Below are 23,833 nucleotides of genomic sequence, written 5' to 3' on the forward strand. Positions count from 1 at the left end.
GTGTGGACCTGAGATCCTGAGAGTGATGCCGTCTGGAGCTATGCTCCTGGTAGGGCCACCCATGGCGGTAAGGTCGAGGGGGAGGTCTCTGACAAAGAGCAATCCAACCAAGACCTCAACAGAGGAACAGGCTGAGGGTGATGGCTGACCTTAGTGGAGCGTCACAACGGCTGGGAAGGCGGATGAAGGCTGCAGCAGAAAAGGGTCTCCGGTTGTCTTGGACTCTATGCCACTGGATCCTGACCCAGATCTGTCAAGGACCGTGGGGTGGCTGTCTGTGCACCAGTCTCCCCACGTTAAATATAGTCACGCACAGGCGTCCTCCATACAGGGAATAGCACCCTGGAGACACCCATGGTGTCATGGTCCGAGGGGGCCTAAGAAGAAGCAGCAGCTGCATGCAATAGCCTCTCCACTCTTCACCGTACTGGAAGCAAGTCATCTTTGGCCTCAAGGAAGTACCTGTACTTACAAAAATTAACTATAACTAATTGAACCTAGCGTGCTTTGTCTGTGCCATCAAACGCAGCCAAATATGCCTGCCCAGTATGGGGACGTTCTTCACACACCAAGAAGTTGGATCCATTGCTAAATCCATGCAGAACCACCTCTGGCTGCCTCAACCCCACACAAGTTGACGACCTGTACCTGCTATGTGATATTGTACTCTCTCCAATCAGAAGAGCAGTCTCCCCAAAAGTGGAAGGCACCAAGCAGGAGGGTGACCCTCGTCACCCACTCTTCCAACACGTCCAGGTACCAAAGTGGATAAAATCCAGAAATAGCTTCTCACATACAGTTCAACACCTGAATGATAACCTCCACACCTGTAGGATAGATGCTTGGGTGACACAACCACAATCAAAACCCCACACACTGACACTATACCCTGAGGTGTCCTATCCATTGGGAGCAAAAGAGACATGGCCAGTCTGGCTCTGCCTCAACCCCCCCAGAACATGGGTCGGACGGTGCAAAGCCCTCATGCAGAAGTGGGGGTACAACAACGATGGACCAACCGAATGTGACTGCGGGGAGGCAACCCAAACTATGGAGCACTTACTTCCCTGCCCCCCTCCTCCCAGAGCCATGTAAACCAGAACATCTTCAACCCACGTGCCAGAGCCCAAGTTATGCAGTGGCTTGTAGCAAAAGGATTTGAGTATAGGAGAAGGAAGGTTCTACTGCAGTTGTACAGGGTCTTGGTGAGACCACATCTGGAGTATTGCGTACAGTTTTGGTCTCCTAATCCGAGGAAGGACTTTCTTGCCATAGAGGGAGTACAGAGAAGGTTCACCAGACTGATTCCTGGGATGTCAGGACTTTCATACGAAGAAACACAGGATAGACTTGGCTTGTATTTGCTATAATTTAGAAGATTAAGGGGGGATCTTATAGAAACTTACAAAATTCTTAAAGGGTTGGACAGGCTAGATGCAGGAAGATTGTTCCCGATGTTGGGGAAGTCCAGAACAAGGGGTTACAGTTTAAGGATAAAGGGGAAATCTTTTAGGACTGAGATGAGAAAAACATTTTTTATACAGAGAGTGGTGAATCTCTGGAATTCTCTGCCACAGAATGTAGTTGAGGCCAGTTCATTGGCTATATTTAAGAGGGAGTTAGATGTGGCCCTTGTGGCTAAAGGGATCAGGGGGTATGGAGAGAAAGCAGGTATAGGATACTAAGTTGGATGATCAGCCATGATCATATTGAATGGCGGTGTGGGCTCGAAGGGCCGAATGGCCTACTCCTGCACCTATTTGCTATGTTTCTATGTAAAGTGTAGCAACATGACAAGAAGACTGCAATCATCACAAAAAATTATCATTCACTTCCTGTTCCTAATATTCAAAGGTCACACCAGTAATACACAGTTACTTCAAACTATTCAATCCTAGCAGGAACAACTCTCAGAAACAATCACTAACACATTACCCTTTTGTACACAGACAAAAGTTGACAATAAATTGCCATAGTAGCAGAAGTAGTGAGATCTGGATGTAATGAGTTAAAAGTCTACTTCCAGAGCAGATGGAAAGGATAGGCCAGGTGCAAGAGGGCAAAATCTCACACATATTCTGCTCTAAAGGACAGGATGAGAATTACATTGAACGGACCACAGATGGAGGGTTATCAAAAAACAAATTGGGTTGTTATTGGGCCTGCTGGAAAACTGCATGAAATGTCAGGCTACTTAGAGGACAGCTAGTGGATTGCATAGTATGTTGTGTGGAGCCTGGAGTGCATCACAATGGTGGCAAAACACATACAACAATACAGACCTAACATTTATGTGGGTTAAACTTTTGTCACAGAATCTCAGCATGCTGCCCAGCCAAGTCAGCTCCAGAAACCAGTGTTCAACTGAGCTTTGAACTTCAGCAATCTGTCGTTCAGAAGACGCACTGCTGAAATGCTATGCTGGGGAAGCAGTAGTTCTCAGTGGAAAAATAAACTAAATATCCCCTCTCGGAAAAACAGCTTTTATGATCGATCTACTGCAACTCCACCACTATTCCCACTGCCACCTATTTTATTCACTAGTGCCCTTGCTGGGCACTGTTGTTTCTCGAATTGTCACTACCATTTAAGTTAAAATGATCTGTCTGCAATTACTCAATTTATCCCTGCACCCTTTAATGAGTAAGGGTATCATTTATAACCTTCAGTCCATAAGTACCATTCCTGGATTTAGAGAAGATTAGTAGGAGATTATAGTCAAAACCTCTCTTACTTCTCTCAGCAACCTGGTTACATCCATTCTTCTTTGCCAATCTTAACCCATTCAGAATCATAGGTCAAATTTGAGAAACAACAGTGCCCAGTTTCTTCCATGAAAACTAACATAAATTATCAATTTAATAGTCAGCCCTATTCTCCTTTCCATGATCCCAACTCTCTTCTAACATTTATTTGCCAATTTAAAAAACTGTGGAGTGCTTTTGGATTTCCAGTATTTTTGCTTTCTTTCACTGTGTGTGTGCCATTGAACCTATCATTGCAGATTTCTATCCCTTTTCTTCTCAGAATCTCTTTGGAATACATAACAATCTGTGAAAGCCAAGTAAAGTAATGTGACAAGACTGTGTGTATTGTTTCATGAGTTATCCAGTTATCCTCACTGGAAAATTCATGCCCCAATGAAGCAAATGCTCCATGAACACTGCATTGCAAATAAAGATTTTTTATCAAAATACTACTTTGATTTTGAGAGTTCTATCAATTTCCAGATTAGTATCCAATATTTTAGCTTCATTTGATCTGACCTTGCAAATTAGATCTCATAGCATCCTCTATCTTTAATAAAATATATTGAACAAAATACTACACTGAACAATAGTTTAATCATTAGCTTGTTTATCAAGTAAATTGAAATTTAGAAATTAAAAATTAAATCAGGTTAAAGTTCTTGTAGTGTCCTTTTTAAAATTCTATCCCCATGAATACGTTCTGCTTTTTGAGCTAATGAAAAACATTTCAAAATGAATAAGTGTCCATAACATGAGACCTTTCTTCAAAGAATAACTATTACATGAAAAAGGCTACAGTTTCATAAACTACATCTACTTCTTTCTTCAAAACTGTTTGAAATTATATCAAAGTATTTGAATTCACTTCACAGAGTTTTCTGGTCAATAACTTGCTGGGTTCAGACCACAGGATCACAGGCATCTCCTTTACTGTCAAATTATCAAAAACAGTGTCATGTATATATATGTAATATATGCAAACAGTGTTATATATATATATATATGAACAATCTATTTAATAGAAAGGTGGTGTTTTTACCTTATTATAAAGATAAACAAACTTAAAAAAAATAAAAATTTTAAGCAATAATTCAGTAAACTACAAAGAAATAATTCAGTTACTAGAAAGAACGGTATGCAATAAACTTGGTTGTAAATGAGCTACAATTCCATTTGGGAATAACTAGAATCAAAGACAAGTATATCAAAAAGGAATTTAGCAAGAAAGTCATAATTGTATAAAAGATCTCTCCGACAGTTGACTATACACAGTCACAATACAAGACAAAACAAAACACATCCTTGAGAACCAAAGTGAAACTTGAAATCGTTAGCCAGTAAATAAACAAATGAGGTAGATGTTTCAGGAAAGTGGAAAGATGGAAAGATCAGAAGCATAATCTCGGAAGTGCAGACCCAGAATAAGTATTGGTGTAAATGTAAATGTCATATCATAACAACAAAAGTCAAAGGTGCCACAATCATTTAAAATCTATTTTATGCCATTTTTGTGTCATCTTCATAGCATAAAAGAAAGTAAAAAATGAAAAATAACTGTTGAATTATCTATGATGTCCCAGTGCATTTAACTGCCAATAAATCTGTCTGTAATTATAGTATATAGTCAAAATAATTAATAGATATTAATTAAGATTCTGGAACCACGAGCAGGCATATCTTTCTTAAAAGCATATTGAAAACAATTCAAATCTCCAACTCATTAATGGTTCCATTTCATTTTTGTAAGTTCATGAATTTCATTAAATATGGCACATGAAGCAATAAATAAATTTATTAGCATAAATTGATCACATGGAGGACAAACTTAATTTGTATTCCATTGGTCTTGCTTGAAAGCTGGAAAATAATCCATCTAATTATAATACACAATCTAATAACCCATTGGAAATTGTATATGTGTATATAGGAGTCCATAAATGTTTAATAATCTATCAAGTCAACGCATAGGCCTATGCAGGACGTATTGCTATTTTGGCAAAGTATTCAAGTTTTCTAGAATCTATATATTTATTTCTGAGCAGACCCATTAATGTCAGTGCAACAGTGAAAGATAATCAGTAGGTGGTCAACATAGCAGACGTCATACTGTAATAACTGGCTCAGTTATAAAAGGAAAAGACAAGCAGACAGGCCTCATATTTCATGATTAAGTAAAATCAAAATCCTTTAGTTGATGGGGGAGTTTATAAAGAGTAGTCTAAAGCAAACATCACAAAGAAATTTGAAAAGTGTCACATAACTTCAAAGAAATCAAATTCAGCAAAATAGAACAAGACAGGAAGAAAAACATCTGCCGGCCCTGCAAGTGGCATTTAACTTGGGGAATGATTTTGCAGGCTTGCACTGTTTAACTAATAAAGAGATACATCTAAACACACAAAGTGTTGGAGTAACTCAGTGGGTCAAACAGCATCTCTGAAGAACATGGATAGATGACGTTTCATGTCTGGACCCTTCTGCAGACTGAAGAGGAGTCCCAACCGGAAAGGGTGCCTGTCCAATCCCTCCACAGATGATACCTGACCCGATAAGTCCCTCCAACACTTTGTGTTTTGGTCAATATTAAAGCAAATACAGTTCTTTGTGTCTCCTTATGGGTTTGAAGGTTAGTGTGGCTTTCCTCTGTAATTTTACACTTTAAAATCCGCACTAACCTCATTATAATCCATTATTCAGCATAGGTTTTGATAATATTCTGCAGAAATACCATAGCCTTCCTCTAGAGTTCTCAATATATGTAAAGAGGTGACATATTAAAGTATTCCATTCCACGTAATATCGATATTACATGGATTGGGATACTTGAATATTTCCTAATATTAAGCTATTCCAGTCAGTGTAACAGCACATGGTATTTCAAAAACTATTCACTAAAATTCTTGTACATGTCAGAATGCATCTTAAAAAATTATTTTGAATTTATATACATTTAAAAAAAATTAATCAACATGCTCCAGAACACTAAAGTCATTTATATTTATTTAAATGTTTTTGGTTTTGTTTTTGTTTTTATTGTTCCTGAACATCGATAGATGTGTCTTAAGAATGTTAACAAGAACACAGATAAAAGTTAAAATTTAAATATCCCTCCTCAGTGAGCCATGCAATAACAAAATAAAAATAATCTTGGTTACTTGCCCCCTCGTGGGTCCTTGCAAGAACATAAAATCCATTCTGCTGGTTAGATTTGTTGCTTCCCTGTTCATATGTACTAATCCCTTGATGGTCACTTTTCCATGTATTCCAGTAAATTCAAAAATCACCTGAATAATGTTAATTCTAATTACATGCTAAACAATAAGCTTACAGTGCTATTTTTATTCAATATTGATTTTACTTTTAAAATAATTTGGGGTAATTGTTCAGATATTATCAGAGTATTAGAATGCAGAGTGACTTGGACAGGTTAGGGGAGTGGGCAGATCCATGGCAGATGAAGTTTAATGCGGATAAATAGACAATAGGTGCAGGAGTAGGCCATTCGGCCCTTCGAGCCAGCACTGCCATTCAATGTGATCATGGCTGATCATCCCCAATCAGTACCCCGTTCCGGCCTTCTCCCCATATCCCCTGACTCCACTATTTTTAAGAGCCCCATCTAGCTCTCTCTTGAAAGTACAGAGCCCTAGTGAGACCACACCTGGAGTATTGTGTGCAGTTTTGGTCCCCTGATTTGAGGAAGGACATTCTTGCTATTGAGGGAGTTCAGCGTAGGTTTACAAGGTTAATTTCCGGGATGGTGGGACTGTCATATGCTGCGAGAATGGAGCAGCTGGGCTTGTACACTCTGGAATTTAGGATGAGAGGGGATCTCATTGAGACATATAAGATTGTTAAGGGCTTGGACACGCTAGAGGCAGGAAACATGTTCCCGATGTTGGGGGAGTTCAGAACCAGGGGCCACAGTTTAAGAATAAGGAGTAAGCCATTTAGAACGGAGACGAGGAAATACTTTTTCTCACAGAGAGTGGTGAGTCTGTGGAATTCTCTGCCTCAGAGGGCAGTGGAGGCAGTTTCTCTGGATGCTTTCAAGAGAGAGCTGGATAGGGCTCTTAAAAATAGCAGAGTCAGAGGATATGGGGAGAAGGCAGGAACGGGGTACTGATTGGGGATGATCAGCCATGATCACATTGAATGGTGGTGCTGGCTCGAAGGGCCGAATGGCCTACTCCTGCACCTATTGTCTATTAGAGATTTTAATTGTAAGCACATTACATGTTTATACTTTAGCTCCGTGTTGAAATAATTGAATATAAATGAGAAACAATACATTTAATTTTCTGTTTATTAAATTTAAAATCAATTGAAAGTTGTATTTATGACTTTAAATATAAGCATTTGTTCATCTCTCTGGTGAGTTTGAATCTTCTCTAAGTTTGTCTGATGATCATCATTTTCAGTGATAAAGCTCTTACACGTAATGATATGACAGGATATTACTATCATGAAACCAAAACATGCTGGAAATACTCAGCAAGTCATACATCAACCATAGAGAGAGAAATGGTAACGGATTAGTATTTTCAAGTATCTAGTTTTTTTGTTTTCTGATCACTTGGACATAAAGCATAATTTTGAGAAAGTCATGCAGTGTAATATTATACAAAACAAATTCAACTTCAAAAATATGTTTTAAATTCATGGATAAAAAGTAAGACAGGAGCATTCGATTCTCCGTGTCGAATTTCTCCATTAAGTCTCTATCCAAGTAATCCTTTGTTCCATATATCAAATGGAAAATCCAACATATTATTAATATAATTTTATTGAAAAACACCAAACAAATGCAAATGTTAGAATATTGAGATAAAAACATGATAGTCAACAGGTCACGCAGCATCTGCGAAAAAAAAAAAGAAAATGAATATTTCAGGCTGATGTCCTTTCATGGGGTGGGAGATTGCAACCTTCATGTGGACCGCCCTGTTTCAACAAATCCAATCAACCTGGCGTGCACAATCAAATAAGATCAAATAGAACAAGTTGTCCTACAAGAAGATGTCCTTTCTTCAGATATACTGATCAAAACTGTTCTGCTGATATTCACCGGAAACATTGTTTCCCTCTCCACAGATGTTGCCCGACCTGCTGAGTGTTTCCAGAATTATCCATTTTAATTTTGGATTTGCAGCATTTGCTCTTTTACCATACTTGCCAAAATGTTCGTTAATTTCCTGACAGGATAATGCTATAATACAATTATAAAAGTGGCATGATTGTAAAACCCCCTTTAAAACAATTAAACTGGGCTCATGTTATCAACAGGAAGTCCAAGGGCAATAGGTTTCACAATATCTGGACATCCAAAATATTGCCAATAATCTTAGCACAAAAATATTCTCCATGAAAAAATTGTATTTTTGAACAAGTAAAATTATGTGGTTGATGTACACACAAACTATTGCATGTGGAAGATTTTTTTTAAATTGTGTAATTGCTTCAATTCCACCAACTCCATCTTAATTCATTTACGTTTATAGAATATAAACGTGGAAATGTATCAACAGAATAGGATATTCGACAGCAACCATAAGCAACTGAAATAGTGCACTCTTGAAATAAGAGCATCTACTGCAAGTAAAATGCATGAAAGTTCCAACGTAAATATAATTTTTCATATTGTCAAACTAGCCAAATGTAGGACAAAATGATTATATAAAAGTTTTGCTTTTTTCCTGTTGTCTGCAAAGTGATTGTTTAAGTCCATGCTTTCTGATCTGCGCACTAATGTCATAAATCACATGACATTTGCTGACCTTTGCCTCAAAGTATCAGTGGCGGTCTCTGGATGAGAAGTACAACCTCTTCTGCTCCAGGCTTTATACATACCTCCTTTTCTACATATTTTCTTGCCCGGTTTTCTGGCACATTCCTTCGATATTCTTTTTACTGAAAAATGAATAAAAGACTAAAAAATAACATGAGCTCCATCAGAAACAGTAGGAGCATGCAACACCACCAACTGACTTAAAATTGTCGTTTCTACAAAGACAGGCTTTCAACTCATTGTGTCTCCACACACAATGGGAAAATGATACACCTTTTCTTAAGTCAGTGAGAGGGGGATTGAAAATCAACTTCCACCTCGATGGTCGTGCCATAGTGTGTAAAAAAATGAGTGGGGCAGGATACAGACCTGATGCATTGGGAAAGCTTCATGCATGTATATACACCCACAAACACATAAATACACAAACAAATCACAGCATGCAGACCTTATATCATGCTTCCTAAAACAAAGAAAGAATCAACATTTAGCAAAGATTAATATTAGATGTTCCTGTTCCTTATGGCTTTTACTCACCATCCTCAGTAGGCACATATATGTTTAGAAAGAGGCAATCTTCATTCTGTTCTTGAACATAAGATGCAATTACTTCCAAGTTGGCAGTAAACCACACGGGGAGCATTACATCTGGCAACATACCATGTATATTCTGGGGACAGACTGGTGCAAAATGGGTGGCATTTCGTATTTCTGACCAAGAAGAAGGCGGTTCAGGGGGTTGGAAACGACGTTCTCCTGTTGGTGAAGCAGCATATGGCACACCAAGGTACTGGATTACTGGACCCAAGATTTCATTACTTAGTTCTTTTTTGATCCCCCTCAGTCTGCCATAATTGGTGTTCACCACTGGGTAGGGCTCGTCGAGTTTCTGGCAAAGCACCAGGCTGCCCTTTAATGTAAATCCGAGTATCCAAAGAAGGAAGGTAATATCAAATCCCTTTCGTACTGGAGGCATCATCACCACTCTCAATATGCAATTAAACCATGGTGGCCTCTCCTTGTGAAGTGGCATTGTGTACAATTGTGTGCCACAAATATAGAAGCAAAGGTTCTCCTTGATATTGGATGAAATCTCAGTAAATCGACGATTGTTTCAAAGGAGTTCCAAAGTAAATTACAATTTTCTACATCAGAAATATTTCCCTCTAGATTTCAGACTTGAATATTCATCTTCAGTTGCTTTTATTTTCAGTGAACATACTTTTCTTCAGTCCACATGGAGAAATTGACCGTCTCCAGTGAATTTCCTTTGAAAATCCTTTTTTGTTGTATCAGGGTAATTGTGGCCTGTAAAATAAATTGCAAATTCCAAAGTTAATAATATATAATTTATAAGGTTTCAAATGTATTTCTTTACATAAAAACGTATTCTTTAAAAAAAAGATTCTTCTCTCTTAATTCAAACTATTGGTCAAATTATTGTAACATCAGTATGTTTCCAATGGGCAGTTTGTTAATATTTACGTTACAATTATCAACAAAGGAACATAATCTTTCAACCATTCATCCTTAAGATCAATAAGAATAATTCCCATATTTTGCTTCTCAACCTTCAACCTCGTTGCCTCGACTATGTGTGTAGTATATATGTCATATCCATATCTGTTCTAAGTATATTAAATAGAAACCGCGCAAGCAATAGAATAAAACTGTTAGAGAGCATTTCTCATCCAAATCTGCAATCTTCCCTCAAAAATATTCAAAATATTGGCTGAAAATATCTATAATTTAATCCCATTTTCACCCAATAGATCAAGCACTGATGTGTCCATAGCTACACAGATAAACAGGCAGTTAAGATCCTTTTTTTTGTTTCAATCTTCAGCAAATGAGCAATTAGAATTTTATCTAGAAACAACCCAAGACATATTGTTACATTAGAAAAATGTTTTCCATATCAATACTTTGTTGTTTTTTTAATACCTACAAAATCCTTGCTTTCACAAGAACATTGCACTTCTTATGATTTCTGATGTTCAGGGATATTTCAAGTTTGTTATCTAAGGTACGAATTATTGAGGTTTTCTGTGAATCTCCAAATTAGTTCAATAAAGAGAATCTATACCCAGAGTCCCTTTCAATCATTTTAACACAATCTGATAACTTCAAAACCAGCCATTTGATTCAAAAGGAAATTTTGAATGGAATCTGTACATACATCAAATCTTCTATCCATTCCAAACTAAAACTCACATCTTGTTATCTTCCAGTTTGCATTGTTTTTACATTTGCGCAAAAACGGTACACGATAACGCTAAGAATGTTCGGCAATTCTGTCGCCACCTTACTCACCATTCTCCTGTGTTGTAAGTGCAACAGGTTTTGTTCCTATCGGTGGTATATTTTAAAAGTTACGGTTTAACAATCTTAAAAACCACGCATGCACAGATTGGTCTCCTCCCCTGTCAGTCACCACCGGGATGGCGACGCACCTTCCTGCACCATCGCTGCACTGATTGGCTGCATCTGCTGTCAGTCACCGGGCAGCGCTTGCCTCTGCCCAGCGCGCTTTCAGGTCGGCGTGTCTTCCTGTTAGCGCAGCCTTCGGTCAAGGCAACCTCTGGTCAGAGGAGCGGCAACCTCGAGATCCTGGGGAGGTGAGGTGGGAGAGTGGGGGAATTGAGGGAGAGGAGGGGGTACGGATATCGCACTGGCCACTACGTTCATAAAATGTTGCAATGCTCAACCACAAGTGTAGAGGGGGACAAAAGTGGGGGATTGAGGCCACGGGGGTCCACTGCGGGGATTGAGGGAGAGGACTCTGGTTACCTCTTGCGGGAGGGTGAAAGGGGGGGGGGGAAGTGGGGGAGGTGAGGGGGGAGACTGCGGGGATTGAGGGAGAGGAGAGGGTAGAGAGGGATAGGGGGGAAAGTGGGGGGGGGTGAGGAGGGGGACTGCAGGGATTGAGGGAGAGGAGGGGGTAGGGAGGGAGAGGGAGGGGAAAATGGGGGAGGCGAGGAAGAAGAGTGGGGGAGGAGAGGGTGAAAGAGGGAGAGGAGGGGGGTAGGGAGGTGAGAGGAGTTATGGAGGGAGTGACTGAGGGTAGGGGAAAGGAGAGGTGAGGGACGGATTGGGGGAGGGTAGGGGAAAGAGGAGGGAGAGTGGGGAGGGAGAGTGGGGAGGAGGGAAATAGAGAGACATAGGAGGGGAGGGAGAGTGAGGGAGGTAGGGATTGAGAACGGAAGCCTTGGGGAAGGGTAGCGTTGGGGGTCCAGGCCTCCCTTGTGACAAGGACCCAACGGGTCCCACATAGTCTAGTTATACTGAAACTGTTGTAATAACAGACAATGGAATGTTTCCATATCTTCAAAAAATGAGACATCTTTAAGCTGGCAACGACTTCCAAAATGTTTTCTCCAACACACTTTCAAATTCAGTTATCAAGAAATTCTAATGCATGGACCAACATTTTTATGCAACGCGCCTGACAAGTCAATTGAGTGTACACATAGAATGCACCTGGTAGGTCTTAATCATTCTACCAAGCCTATGACATTGTCACACATGGGGGCTCGGGTATTGTTGAGTGACATCAATCAATACACGTGCGTGACGCTTGCCATTCTCACAGTATTCCAATGGTTTGTAAAAGTGGATCTTACCCGAAGTTTGGAAGCATGTAAACACATAACTCCTTTTTTCCTAATCTGACACATAGAAAAATAGGTGCAGGAGTAGGCCATTCAGCCCTTCAAGTCAGCACCACCATTTTATATGATCGTTGCTGATCATCCAAAATCAGCACCCTGTTCCTACTTTTTCCCCATACCCCTTGATTCCGTTTGCCCCAAGAGCTAAATCTCTCTTGAAAACATCCAGTGAATTGCCATCCACTGCCTTCTGTGGCAGAGAATTCCACAGATTCACAACTCTCTGGGTAAAATAATTTTCCTCATCTCAGTCTTAAATGGCCTACCCTTTATACATAAACTGTGACCCATGGTTCTGGATTCCCCCAGCATCGGGAAAAAAAATTCCTACATCTAGCCTGTCCAATCCCTTAAGAATTTTATATGTTTCTATAAGATGCCCTCTCATCCTTCTAAATTCCAGTGAATACAAGCCCATTCGACAGATCCTTTCATCATATATCCCGGGAATACACTCCCTCAATAGCAAGAATGTCCTTCCTCAAATTAGGAGACCAAAACTGTACACAAAATTCCAGGTGTGGTCTCACCAGGGCCCAGTACAACAGTAGTAGGACCTCCTTGTTCCTATACTCAAATCCTCTCGCTATGAAGGCCAACATGCCATTTGCTTTCTTCACTGCATGCTGTACCTGCAAGCTTACTTTCAGTGACTTATGTACAAGGACACCCAGGTCTCTTTGCACCCCCCCCCCCTCCCCTTTTGCTAATCTGACATTCAGATAATAATCTGCCTTCTTGTTCTTGCCACCAGAATGGATAACCTCACATTTATTCACATTATGCTCCATCTGCCATGCATCTGCCCACTCACCCAACCTATTCAAGTCACCCTGCAGCCTCATTGCATCCTCCTTGCAGCTCACACTGCCACCCTGCTTTGTGTCATCCGAAATTTGGGGATGTTGTTAATATGTAGGGGTTTGGGTACTTTGGAAATGGCAAGCATCTGTGAGAAACTGGGCTTCACTGATAGTGACAATGTCTGTAGGGGTATAAAAGGGTGGGTAATTCATTAGGGCGTCGGTCGTCTTCCGTTCTGTTTGCGCGAGGCTGCTGAGGGCTCAAGTGATTCCTACTCTTTGCTTCCTGCCTGCCAATCAGTTCTCGATCCATGTCAATACCCTACCCCAATACCATGTGCTCTAATTTTGCACACTAATCTTTTGTGTGGGACCTTGTCAAAGGTTCTTTGAAAGTCCAGATACTCCATATCCACTGGCTCTCCCTTATCCATTCTACTGTTACATCCAGGAGATTAGTCAAGCATGATTTTTTCCATGAGTAGTAGCTCTACACAATAACCAAAAGTCTGTAGCCTAATTTTGCTCTGGTATTTTATTTCATTCATATGTTTAAACTGTAAACTGTAAACAGCTGTCACTGTTTTCCAAATGCGCTGCTATTACATCTTCAATAATCGACTCAAGTATCTTTACCCCTACCAATGTAAGGCTAACTGGTCTATAAATTCCCCATTTTCTCTCTCCCTCCTTTCTTAAAAAGTGGGGTTACATTAGAAAATAGACAATAGGTGCAGGAGTAGGCCATTTGGCCCTTCAAGCCAGCACTGACATTCAATGTGATCATGGCTGATCATCCCCAATCAGTACCCCGTTCCTGCCTTCTCCCCATATCCCCTGACTCCGCTATTTTTAAGAGCCCTATCTAGCTCTCTCTTGAAAGCATCCAGAGAATCTGCCCTCCACCACCCTCTGAGGCAGAGAATTCCACAGACTCACCACTCTCTGTGAGAAAAAGTGTTTCCTCGTCTCCATTCTAAATGGCTTACTCCTTATTCTTAAACTGTGGCCCCTGGTTCTGGACTCCCCCAACATCGCGAATATGTTTCCTGCCTCTAGTGTGTCCAAGCCCTTAACAATCTTATATGTTTCAATGAGATTCCCTCTCATCCTTACTCTACTTACTCCCCTCACCCCCTCCCTCCCCCCCCCTCCATTGCCATTCCTGTTCCTACCCCTATCCGCCTCCATTCTCTAGCGATGTTACAAAACTTACCTTCAGCGGTGCTGCAGTTCTGCCACTGGCCGTGTGCGCGACTTTGGCGTCTTTGGGGGGGGGGGCAGGATTAAAATGCCGTTTTGTACTGCCTGTCTGAGGCGGACTTCCTCAGGCTGCTAGCTGATGATGAAAAAAATCGGACTTTTGTTCGCGCTATTTTTTTTTTTTTCAATTTGTTGGACAATTTAATATTTGGATTAAAATAAAACGCGACTTCTAACACCCTCAACGCCTACAACGTGACGGATCGCAAGAATGGGACAAAACAAAAGGTAAGTCGTCTATTTTACATATAATCTTGCTTCTTGGAATGGCTTTAATCCAATTTTACATTGCAAAAATGTTATTTGGGCCTCATACGAACCGGCAGTGTTTTTCCTGCCGATATGGAGTTCAAATTCACCACAAATGCAACGTTCCAATCGATCGCGTTCCAGAAGCAAGATGACTAAAATGCCCATTTTTGTTTGGACAACCATGTCATAAGCCGTCCAAATTGTTTATATTTTATGTTATTTTCTCTCCGTGATCATTATTTTTACACTAAATATTCACAACAGTTTGAGTCATATGTATTGTGCAAAAAACAATAATTTTGATTATATTTTGAGAGGATGTTTCTGGATTAATTTATGGGAATTACACATTAAATTCCTTCCATCTGGCATATAAATTCATGACAGTGAGATTTAAAAATCATGTTATATTGTGAATTCCTGTGTGAATGGGATTAGTTTGTTATTTGGATACAGGCTATTTAAAAAATATATAATTTTCTTAAGAAATGGAATCTATAGGATATTCTTAATGGGAAAGTAGTGGGTAGAAAGGCATGTCCTGCGTGGTTTGAAGAGCAAAAACTTGTAGTTTACAATGCCAAAATTGAAAAGTTGAGGAAAAACAAGGTGTACAGAGTTGCTTATTGGTTACAATCTGAGGAGTATGAATGATGCTACTGATTATGATATGCCAATGTACCAGCAAGCAACCGATCTTCTCCATAGAGACTTGGTCTATTGTTAAAAAATGTAACTTATTTACCTCTCTGTTATGGACTTACAGTTTATTATACAATAATATTAAAGTTCTGATCATGAGAACATCACATGTTTGAATTTTCAAGGCAGTCTAGTTGTTTATTACTATTTCCGTCACAACGGTCAATTTTGTAATTAGCTACAATTAGTTAATTAACTAATTATGTGCTTTAATTTCAGGTCATCCAAGTAAGATGTTTTATATTTGTTTCAGAATGCTTCAATCTAAACTGAAGATTTCATTGTTCTCTTAATTTTTATGAAAGTTATGGGCTTTTGACTGTCCTCGATCACAGCTTTCGTGTTAAGTCAATGGAAAAGCAATAGGGAACGAGATGCTAATTTACGAGTATGAAAATGGCCATAACCTTTTTAATACTGAAGATATGAAAGTGAATTAGGTGTCAAATTAAACTTCTTTTTATGCTTTATCTGACAGGATAAATTGCAGACTTGATTTTTTAACTCTCAACATTTTGTAACATTGCTACATGCTCCCTCATCCCCTAACACTCCCCCCCTCCTCTTCACCCCCCCTCTTCTCTCCCCTCTCCTCCCCTCCCTCTCATTTCCCCTACACTCAGTCACTCCCTCCCACCCTCCATAACCCATCTCCCCTCCCTACTCCCCTGACCCGTTGGGCCCCATTCCCCCAACACAATATTCCACCAGGCACCCGTTTCCCCAACGCAACACATTTTCACCACTCATCCGTTGCCCCAACGCAACCCATTGCCCCAACGCAATATTCCACCACTCACCCATAGCCCCCAACTGCGCAGGCACGGCTTATGCACTCCCTCCCACTCCTATTCACCCTCCCTCTTCTCTCCCTTCCTCCACTCCCTCCCTCTCCTTTTCCCTACCCTCAGTCACTCCCTCCCTCACCTCTCCGCTATCCCACTCCCCCACTAAACACAATGTTTAAATAACATTTCTTCTCCTCCCCTCCCCCACCCTCTCCTTACGACAAATCTCTCATAGAACGGCGTGGAACACTGTTGATTGGCGGGAGGACTGTTCATGGCAGCTTATGTAAATGAGATCCCATTGTGACGTCATAGCAGGAAAGTGCCAGAATCTCCCAGCAGCTGCAAAGTTATTGTTCTCAAAGTGGGTTTTAAAATCTGAACGAAATTGGACACAAACGACCACAGGACAATGGTGAGTAAGGTGGTGCAAACATTTTAGCTCTATCGTGTACCGTTTTGGCATAGTTCCAGGTGGACATACGCGCGCATAGATAGATAGAAACAAACAAGATTATAACTGCCTGGGTTAAAACACCTAGTTGCAATTTGGACACACTCTGACTGAAGGAACATCTCTTGGGTATGAAAGGTCAGGTCATTCGACCCTCTTAATTTGGAAAAAAATAAGTCAGGACAATTGGGTGCTGTGGATGACTGATCCTGACGGTGACCAAGTGAAGCCCCGATGTTTTTTAATACATTTGACATTACACAGTGTACTGGGGATCTTGCTAGTTAGGAACATAATTAGGATTGCAACAATTAATTTATAAACATCCATTGGCTGAATGCCTATTTCATGCTGTGTGCAGCTACACAAATTGATAATTGGTTGGGTGCCTTAGCAGGTGGCTAATGTCATAAATAGGTAGCACGCTTAAAGTTAGCCTGCTGTACACAAAGTTGATCATCCACAGCAGGCACCATCAGGTATTCTGGAATGAAGTCTGATCTAGGGCAAACTGAAGAACAGATTCAAGATTGACCAACCTTTAAGCAGTAAGCAGAAATGAGAGATGTGCTATACCTAAAATGGTCCTCCAAAAAAATAATCTGCAGAGACAAGGAGAGCAGTTATTTGTGCTCATCTAGATTAAACAACTTTCAAGCACCTGGATACGGTGCCACAAGAAATTCAATGAAGTCATATACATGGCCAAAGACAAATACAGCATATCTCTCCAAACAGCAGCAATAGCTTTACGCACTGTTCAATGTATCACCAACCAGTTCCCCCATTTATTCATCCACAATGATCACCATCAATCAAGATATATGGATATGTATATGCTGCACCAAATGTAATTGCCAATTTATGTTACTCAGCCATGACTGGCCCATCACCCCCAAATAATACTCACATTAATTAACACATTCTTGCCCTGATTTCAAAGTACACAGCCAGAGGCAAGTATAATGAACCAATGGCAACTAAGCACAGATACATGATCCAACCCATATAGAGGAGATATTTCAGGCCATTGTTGCAGCAGTTAAAGATGATAATTGTGGCTTGTAGTAGGACTGAAATAACAGACGGCAACAATATTTTCCTATCTATTTTGTGTTCACAGCATGCGTCCCTCACACAAATAGGTCACATAATTTAAAAGTTGCAAAGTGTGTAATATTTTGCCTCTTAATTTAGCCTTTCCCCTCAGCACAACTGTCCCCTTTCTCCTTACCGACAGCTAAAAAAGCAAGCTGGCAAGGTAGAAAACTCTGGAAAAAAAGGCATCAGCTGAGATCCAATATTCTGCATAATTCAGAAATTGGCTTAGTCCTACTGGAGCCAGAATGAAGGAAATAATAACATGGGTGCCGGCTTGCCAAAAGATGAGTTAGCACAAGTTCAGCTCCAGAGAATACAGAGGAAGACTGTGACTTTACACACTGCAGTAGAAGGCTGATGGATGGGTATATACAATTAAGTACTTTATACAACAACATGGAGCAGTCTATTATCAGTCTGACACAGCACTTCCATGCAAACCTTAGAGCCTATACTTTCTAGCATGGAGGTGATCAACACACTTGCAAATATACTATAAAACTGATATTGTTATTTCTATTTATCATAAGCAGAAGCCAATTAATATTCAGATGCAATACTTTGTAGTATTGTGAACCGGGTACGCGCCTAAGAAGATATGCAGTAAATGAATGTCCAAGATTATTTGTTAATGTTTCGATGCTTTGTTGCACAATTTGATTTAAAGCTATAGGGAGAGATGTAGTAGGCTGGCTCTCTATTCCTTGGAGCGCAGGGGGTTGAGGGGTGATCTTATAGAGGTGTATAAAATCATGAGAGGAATAGGTCGGGTCAATGCACAGAGTCTCTTGCCCAGAGACGGGGAATCGAGGACCAGAGGACATAGGTTCAAGTTGAAGGGGAAAAGATTTAATAGGAATCTGTGGAGTAACTTTTTCACACAAAGGGTGATGGATATATGGAACAAGCTGCCAGATGAGGTAGTTGAGACTGGGACTATCCCAAAGTTTAAGAAACAGTTAGATAGTTACATGGATTGGACGGGTTTGGAGGTTTATGGACCGAGCGCAGGCAGGTGGGACTAATGTAGCTAAGACATGTTGGCCAGTGTGGGCAAGTTACATAGAGACATAAACAATAGGTGCAGGAGTAGGCCATTCAGCCCTTCGAGCCAGCATCGCCATTCAATGTGATCATGGCTGATCATCCACAATCAGTACCATGTTCCTGCTATCTATGCTAGCCCGAAGAGCTCTATCTAAATCTCTTTTGATTGCATCCAGTGAATCGGCCTCCACTCCCTTCTGAGGCAGAGAATTCCACAAATTCACAACTCTCTGTGTGAAAACGGTTTTCCACATCTCAGTTTAAAACAGCCTACCCCTTATTCCTAAACTGATGGCCCTGGTTCTGGACTCCCCCAACATCGGGAACATGTTTCCTGCATCTAGCGTGTCCAATCCCTTAATAATTTATATGTTTTTATAAGATCCCCTCTCATCTTCCTAAAATCTAGTGAATACAAGCCCAGTCGCTCCATTCTTTCATCATATGACAATCCCGCCATCCCGGGAATTAACCTTGTGAACCTACACTGCGCTCCCTCAATAGTAAGAATGTCCTTCCTCAAATTAGGAGATGAAAACTGCACACAATACTCCAGCTGTAGTCTCACCAGGGCCCTGTACAACTGCAGAAGGACTTCTTTGCTTCTATACTCAACTCCTCTCGTTATGAAGGCCAACATGCCATTAGCTTTCTTCACTGCCTGTTGTACCTGTATGCTTACTTTCAGTGACTGATGTACAGGACTGCGTTTCTTAACCGGGGTTCCCCAGAACGCTAGGGTTCCGCGAGAGGGCGCTAGGTTTTCCGAGAGAAATGGTGATAAACTAGACCAGTGGTGTCAAACTACCAGCCCGGGGGCCGCATCCGACCCGTGAAGGGGTCCAATCCGGCCCGTGGGATGATTTCCCCAATGCCAGAGCGGGCTGCAGCTGTGCCCAGTGGCTCGTTTGAAGCCGGCCCATTTGGACCTGAGCGAGCCAGTTAAGGTGGCCCAGCCTCGCCGTCAAGGGCGTCCACCATCTCGGGTCCCACCTAGTTCGTCCTTACCAGAAAATAAACCTTTGCATGGGGACGTACGTACGAGGTCCAGCTGCCTCGTTCGGCTGCCCGTCTGTTTTTTGTGCCCCCGGTTCTGGGGGGGGGGGGGGGGGGGGGGGGGGGGCCACGCATTATACATAACCTTGTGTGGGGGGGGATCACGTGTCCAGGTGACGAGAGGTAGGGGTCACGGTTTGGTCACGGGTGCCCCTGGGGGATTATTTAAGGGTTAATCGCGAGAGCACAGGGTTGGTGAGTGAGGAGAGTTAGTGTAGAATAAATAACCTGTATTTCGGACAAACTTCGTGTCTGCTTCATTCTTTAATGGACAACTCCGCATCCACTACAGTCTACAATATGCAGTTTTGAAGTTTTTTGACAGATGCAGGAAAACATATGATTACATGTAGACTTGATATTGTAAGAACTGACCTATTTCTTCCCTCCTACCAGTAATAAACTTAAAGTTTAACTTCAGCAGTCCAATTTCTCTTGATATTGAGTATTTTCAATTTGCTGATGAATAACTTTTTTATTATTATTTTTCAATATTAATCTTTTTAAACTCCCTTAAATATTGATTTTTTTATTGCTTTGACCAGTTTAGTTTTAATCTTTGCTGAGGGAAAAGGAAAATATTGAACAGAGGGTTCCTGTTGTCCTCAAGGTCAATAAGCTGTAACATCAACCATGGAAACAGAAAACTGGGAAATAATAACTTTGTGCAATAAGGTAAAATCTGAAAAGGGAGGCCCATGTGGCATGTCTGATTTCAGAACTTGCCATGCTTGTGATTAAATAATATATTTCAAATTTTGTGCTCGATGCACAAATATTTTTAGTTGCAACAAATTCTGCATTTCAAATCCAAGAGTCTTAAAGGGATTAATCTGCTCATAAACTATTTCAGTGTTGAAACCAAGGGAATGCATGCCATAACATTTAGTTTTGTTTAGTGTGTAGATTTGTTTAGTTTAGTTTACAGATACAGTGCGGAAACCGGCCCATCGGCCCACCAGGTATGCGCCAACCAGAGATAGTGCAGGATACACTAGCATTATCCTACACTAGGGGCAATTTTACAATATTTACCGTCGCAAATTAACCTACAAACCTGTTGGTCTTTGCAGTGTGGGAAGAGTCAGAGTCAGAGTCAGAGTCAATTTAATTGTCATTTGGACCCCTGGAGGTCCAAACGAAATGCCGTTTCTGCAGCCATACATTACATACAAATAGACCCCAGACACAACAATAATTACATTTAACATAAACATCCATCACATAGCTGTGATGGAAGGCCAAATAAACTTATCTCTCCACTGCACTCTCCCCCCCCCCCCGATGTCAGAGTCAAAGTCATAGCCCCCGGCTGGCGATGGCGATTGTCCCGCGGCCATTAAAGCCACGCCGGGTGGTGCGAGGTCGCACACCGGGTCTTGGTGTTAGAGCCCCCGGTGTGCGCTCGCAGAGTCCGCGGCCACTCCAGCCGCGCGGGGCAGTGGTGTCAGGCCCCGCTCCAGGAGCTCTTCAACCCCGCAACTCGGGCGGGAGAAGTCGCCGTTGCAGGAGCCCTGAGAAGCGGTCTCCCTCCAGGGAGCCGTGGGCTCCCGGTGCCGTCGTCCACAGACCCGTCGTTGGAGCCTCCGACTCTCCAGTAGCAGCAGCAGCAGCAGCAGCAGCAACGACAGCAGCAGCAGCAGCGCTCCTCCTCCACCGCTCCGGACTCGGCCAGCTCCGCGACGGCAACGGTGAGTCGACACCTGAGTCCCCGGCTTCTTCCTGTTGGAGGCCGCTCCTCGTTGCGGCCTCAACGACACCTGAGACCCGACGAGAGAAAAGGTCGGGTCTCCAGTGCAGGGAGAGATTCAAAAAGTTTACCCCCCCCTCCCACCCCACCCCCGCCCCCCCCACACACACACACCCCAACATAAAATAACAAAAACTACATAAAAACACAGACAAAAAATAATAAAAACGCGGACAGGCTGCAGAGGCCGCTGCTGGCCAGAGCCGCGCCGCCTACCGGAGCACCCGGGGATAATCCATGCTGTCACGGCAAGAGTGCACAGATAGCACCAGTAGTCAGGATCAAACTCGGGTCTCTGGTGCTGTGAGGCAGCAACTCTGCTGCTGCACCACCGTGCCACACAAGAGCTCTAGATACAGCTTGGAAAAATGCATTTTGGCCCATCGATCACACTAGTTCTATGTTATCCCACTTTCTCATCCACTTGCTAAACATTAGGAGAAATTTACAGACTAATTAACTTATAACTCAGATGCCTTTGGTATGTGTGAGGAAACTAGAGCACCTGGAGGAAACCATTCTGGTCAGAGGAGAAATGTAAACTCCTCACAGATAGTACCCGAGGTCAGGATCGAACCCGGATCTCTGATCCTATTCTATCCAAATTTTATGATAAAATGCAGGCCCTCAGTAACAGCTCGAGACAGGCCAGCAGAACAGGCTTCATCGAATAAAAACATTCAAGAAAGCCTAACAAAAAAAAACAGTGAAGTAAATTTTCTTTGTGACCAAGGAAAAGAGTTTCTGGTCCGACTAGGCCCAGCAAAAAGGCCCAAGCTATTTCTAACAACCTACTGTGGTCACTTGATGAATTGCTGGTTGGTTTGCTTAACATCTGAACAAAGCAAAGCCACACAATCAACATCTTTTTACTCTAGGTGACCAAAGTATCAGTGGGGGAGCACTTTCAGACTAGTGAACATAATTGTATTAGTTTTAAAGTAATTATGGAGAAGAATAGAACTAGTCTACAAGTTACGGTTCTAAATCAGGGCATTACTGGGTTTGGAGGTATTAGATGGGAACTTGGATAGGTCGATTGGATCAGTCTGTTTGCAGATATGGGAATGGCTGGCTAGTGGAAGGTTTTCAAAAGTGAGGCAGCAAGAGTATAGGGGCAGCATGTCCTAGTAGACTGAAGGGCTAGGCAGGCTAGTTTGGGGAATCCTGATTGATAAATGATGTTGAGGCTCTTGTCAGAAAAAAAAGATGATAACATAACAGTTAGGCAGCCAGGATCAAGCAAATCATTCAGTGAGTATAAGAGGTCCTAAAAGATTCCACAGATATCTATGCAAGTATAGTAACAGACACTCTACTTTCATGCTCAAAAAAGAATTATGCATATTTAACATTTTCCTGAAATAGTAGATGCCATTTGCTCTAAAAACCTTGATTCACGTACTAAACATAAAGCTTTGGACAATTCTGCAAATTTTTCTTATGACCTAGCAAGTTCCAGTAAATCTGTACATGAAAATGTGCTTCTGATCACTCCAAAATAGCTTGACCTCTAGATTTAAGATTAAATCCACTTGTTCTGGATTTCTACTTCTTGCTGTTATCTAAATTGTAATTTAAAAATGTAAAATTGTTGGTTCAGTGTCATGGTGAGATCACATATGGGTCAGAACCTCAGAAAGGATCTTTGGCCTCAACATAGATTCAGATGCATTAGAGCTTCAAGGGTTAATTTGTGAGGGTAGGTTTGCATCTCCTTCCCATTTGGAAGGTGGAATTATGACCTAACTTTTGATACATAGCCATTGCCAAGGACATAGAAGACTGCAGGCCAACAGAATTGTGGTACAGTTATAATTCATCAACATAAGAAGCTCAAGGGAATTAATAACCTGTAATGCCATGTGCCCAACTGACAGAGCTCTGACCATTCACTGAATCCACTTATATCGCATTATAATATTCCAGTTCCACCTACACAACTTATTTTGCCATACAATGTTAATGGCCTATACAGTAAAATTCAAATAAAAAATACAGAATCCTCATAAATAAAATTTCTAAATCTTTGATGTTACAGTACTGGCAATTAATCAATTAGAGTAAACTATTTCTTACGCAGCATTTGAACTTGCCAGATGAGTAGTTGTACAGATAGACAATTTTTCGGAATCTTTTGAATGTTTTAACTGAATGCACAGTGATCAACTGCCTGGTCAGCTAAATGATAATAGGTCAGTTCAAGTTAGATTCGGCTAATTGTCTGGACTTGCCACCCAGACCTGCCCGGCAATCGCATTTACCTGGGCTGATGCAGAGAATCGAATAAGCAAAACTCCATCCTCATGAGTCGGGCAATAAAGCCTCAAATGGTATACAATTGAGACCCCACCCTCCGAATGTCTCTGATTGATTTAATTGGATGCAAAGCTGGTTACAGATCCTCG

At 41.4% G+C, this 23,833-nt stretch overlaps 1 protein-coding gene across 6 annotated transcripts in view; it reads right to left on the reverse strand.

Annotated features, from left to right (window-relative positions):
* The window catches only part of nlgn1 (neuroligin 1), a 401,351-nt gene that overhangs the window by 336,469 nt on the left and 41,049 nt on the right, over positions 1–23,833 (reverse strand). For 4 of the 6 annotated variants that reach the window (XM_055646263.1, XM_055646262.1, XM_055646264.1 and 1 more), the window contains exon 2: positions 9,076–9,846. In XM_055646263.1, the coding sequence (XP_055502238.1) occupies positions 9,076–9,571 (496 nt within the window). In that variant the 5' untranslated portion in view covers positions 9,572–9,846. Of the gene's footprint in view, positions 1–8,600; positions 8,661–9,075; positions 9,847–23,833 lie in introns of all 6 variants that reach the window. The other 2 variants (XM_055646261.1, XM_055646265.1) reach the window with 1 other exon arrangement.

This window comes from Leucoraja erinacea, chromosome 14 (assembly GCF_028641065.1).
Source record: "Leucoraja erinacea ecotype New England chromosome 14, Leri_hhj_1, whole genome shotgun sequence".
NCBI lineage: Eukaryota > Metazoa > Chordata > Chondrichthyes > Rajiformes > Rajidae > Leucoraja > Leucoraja erinaceus.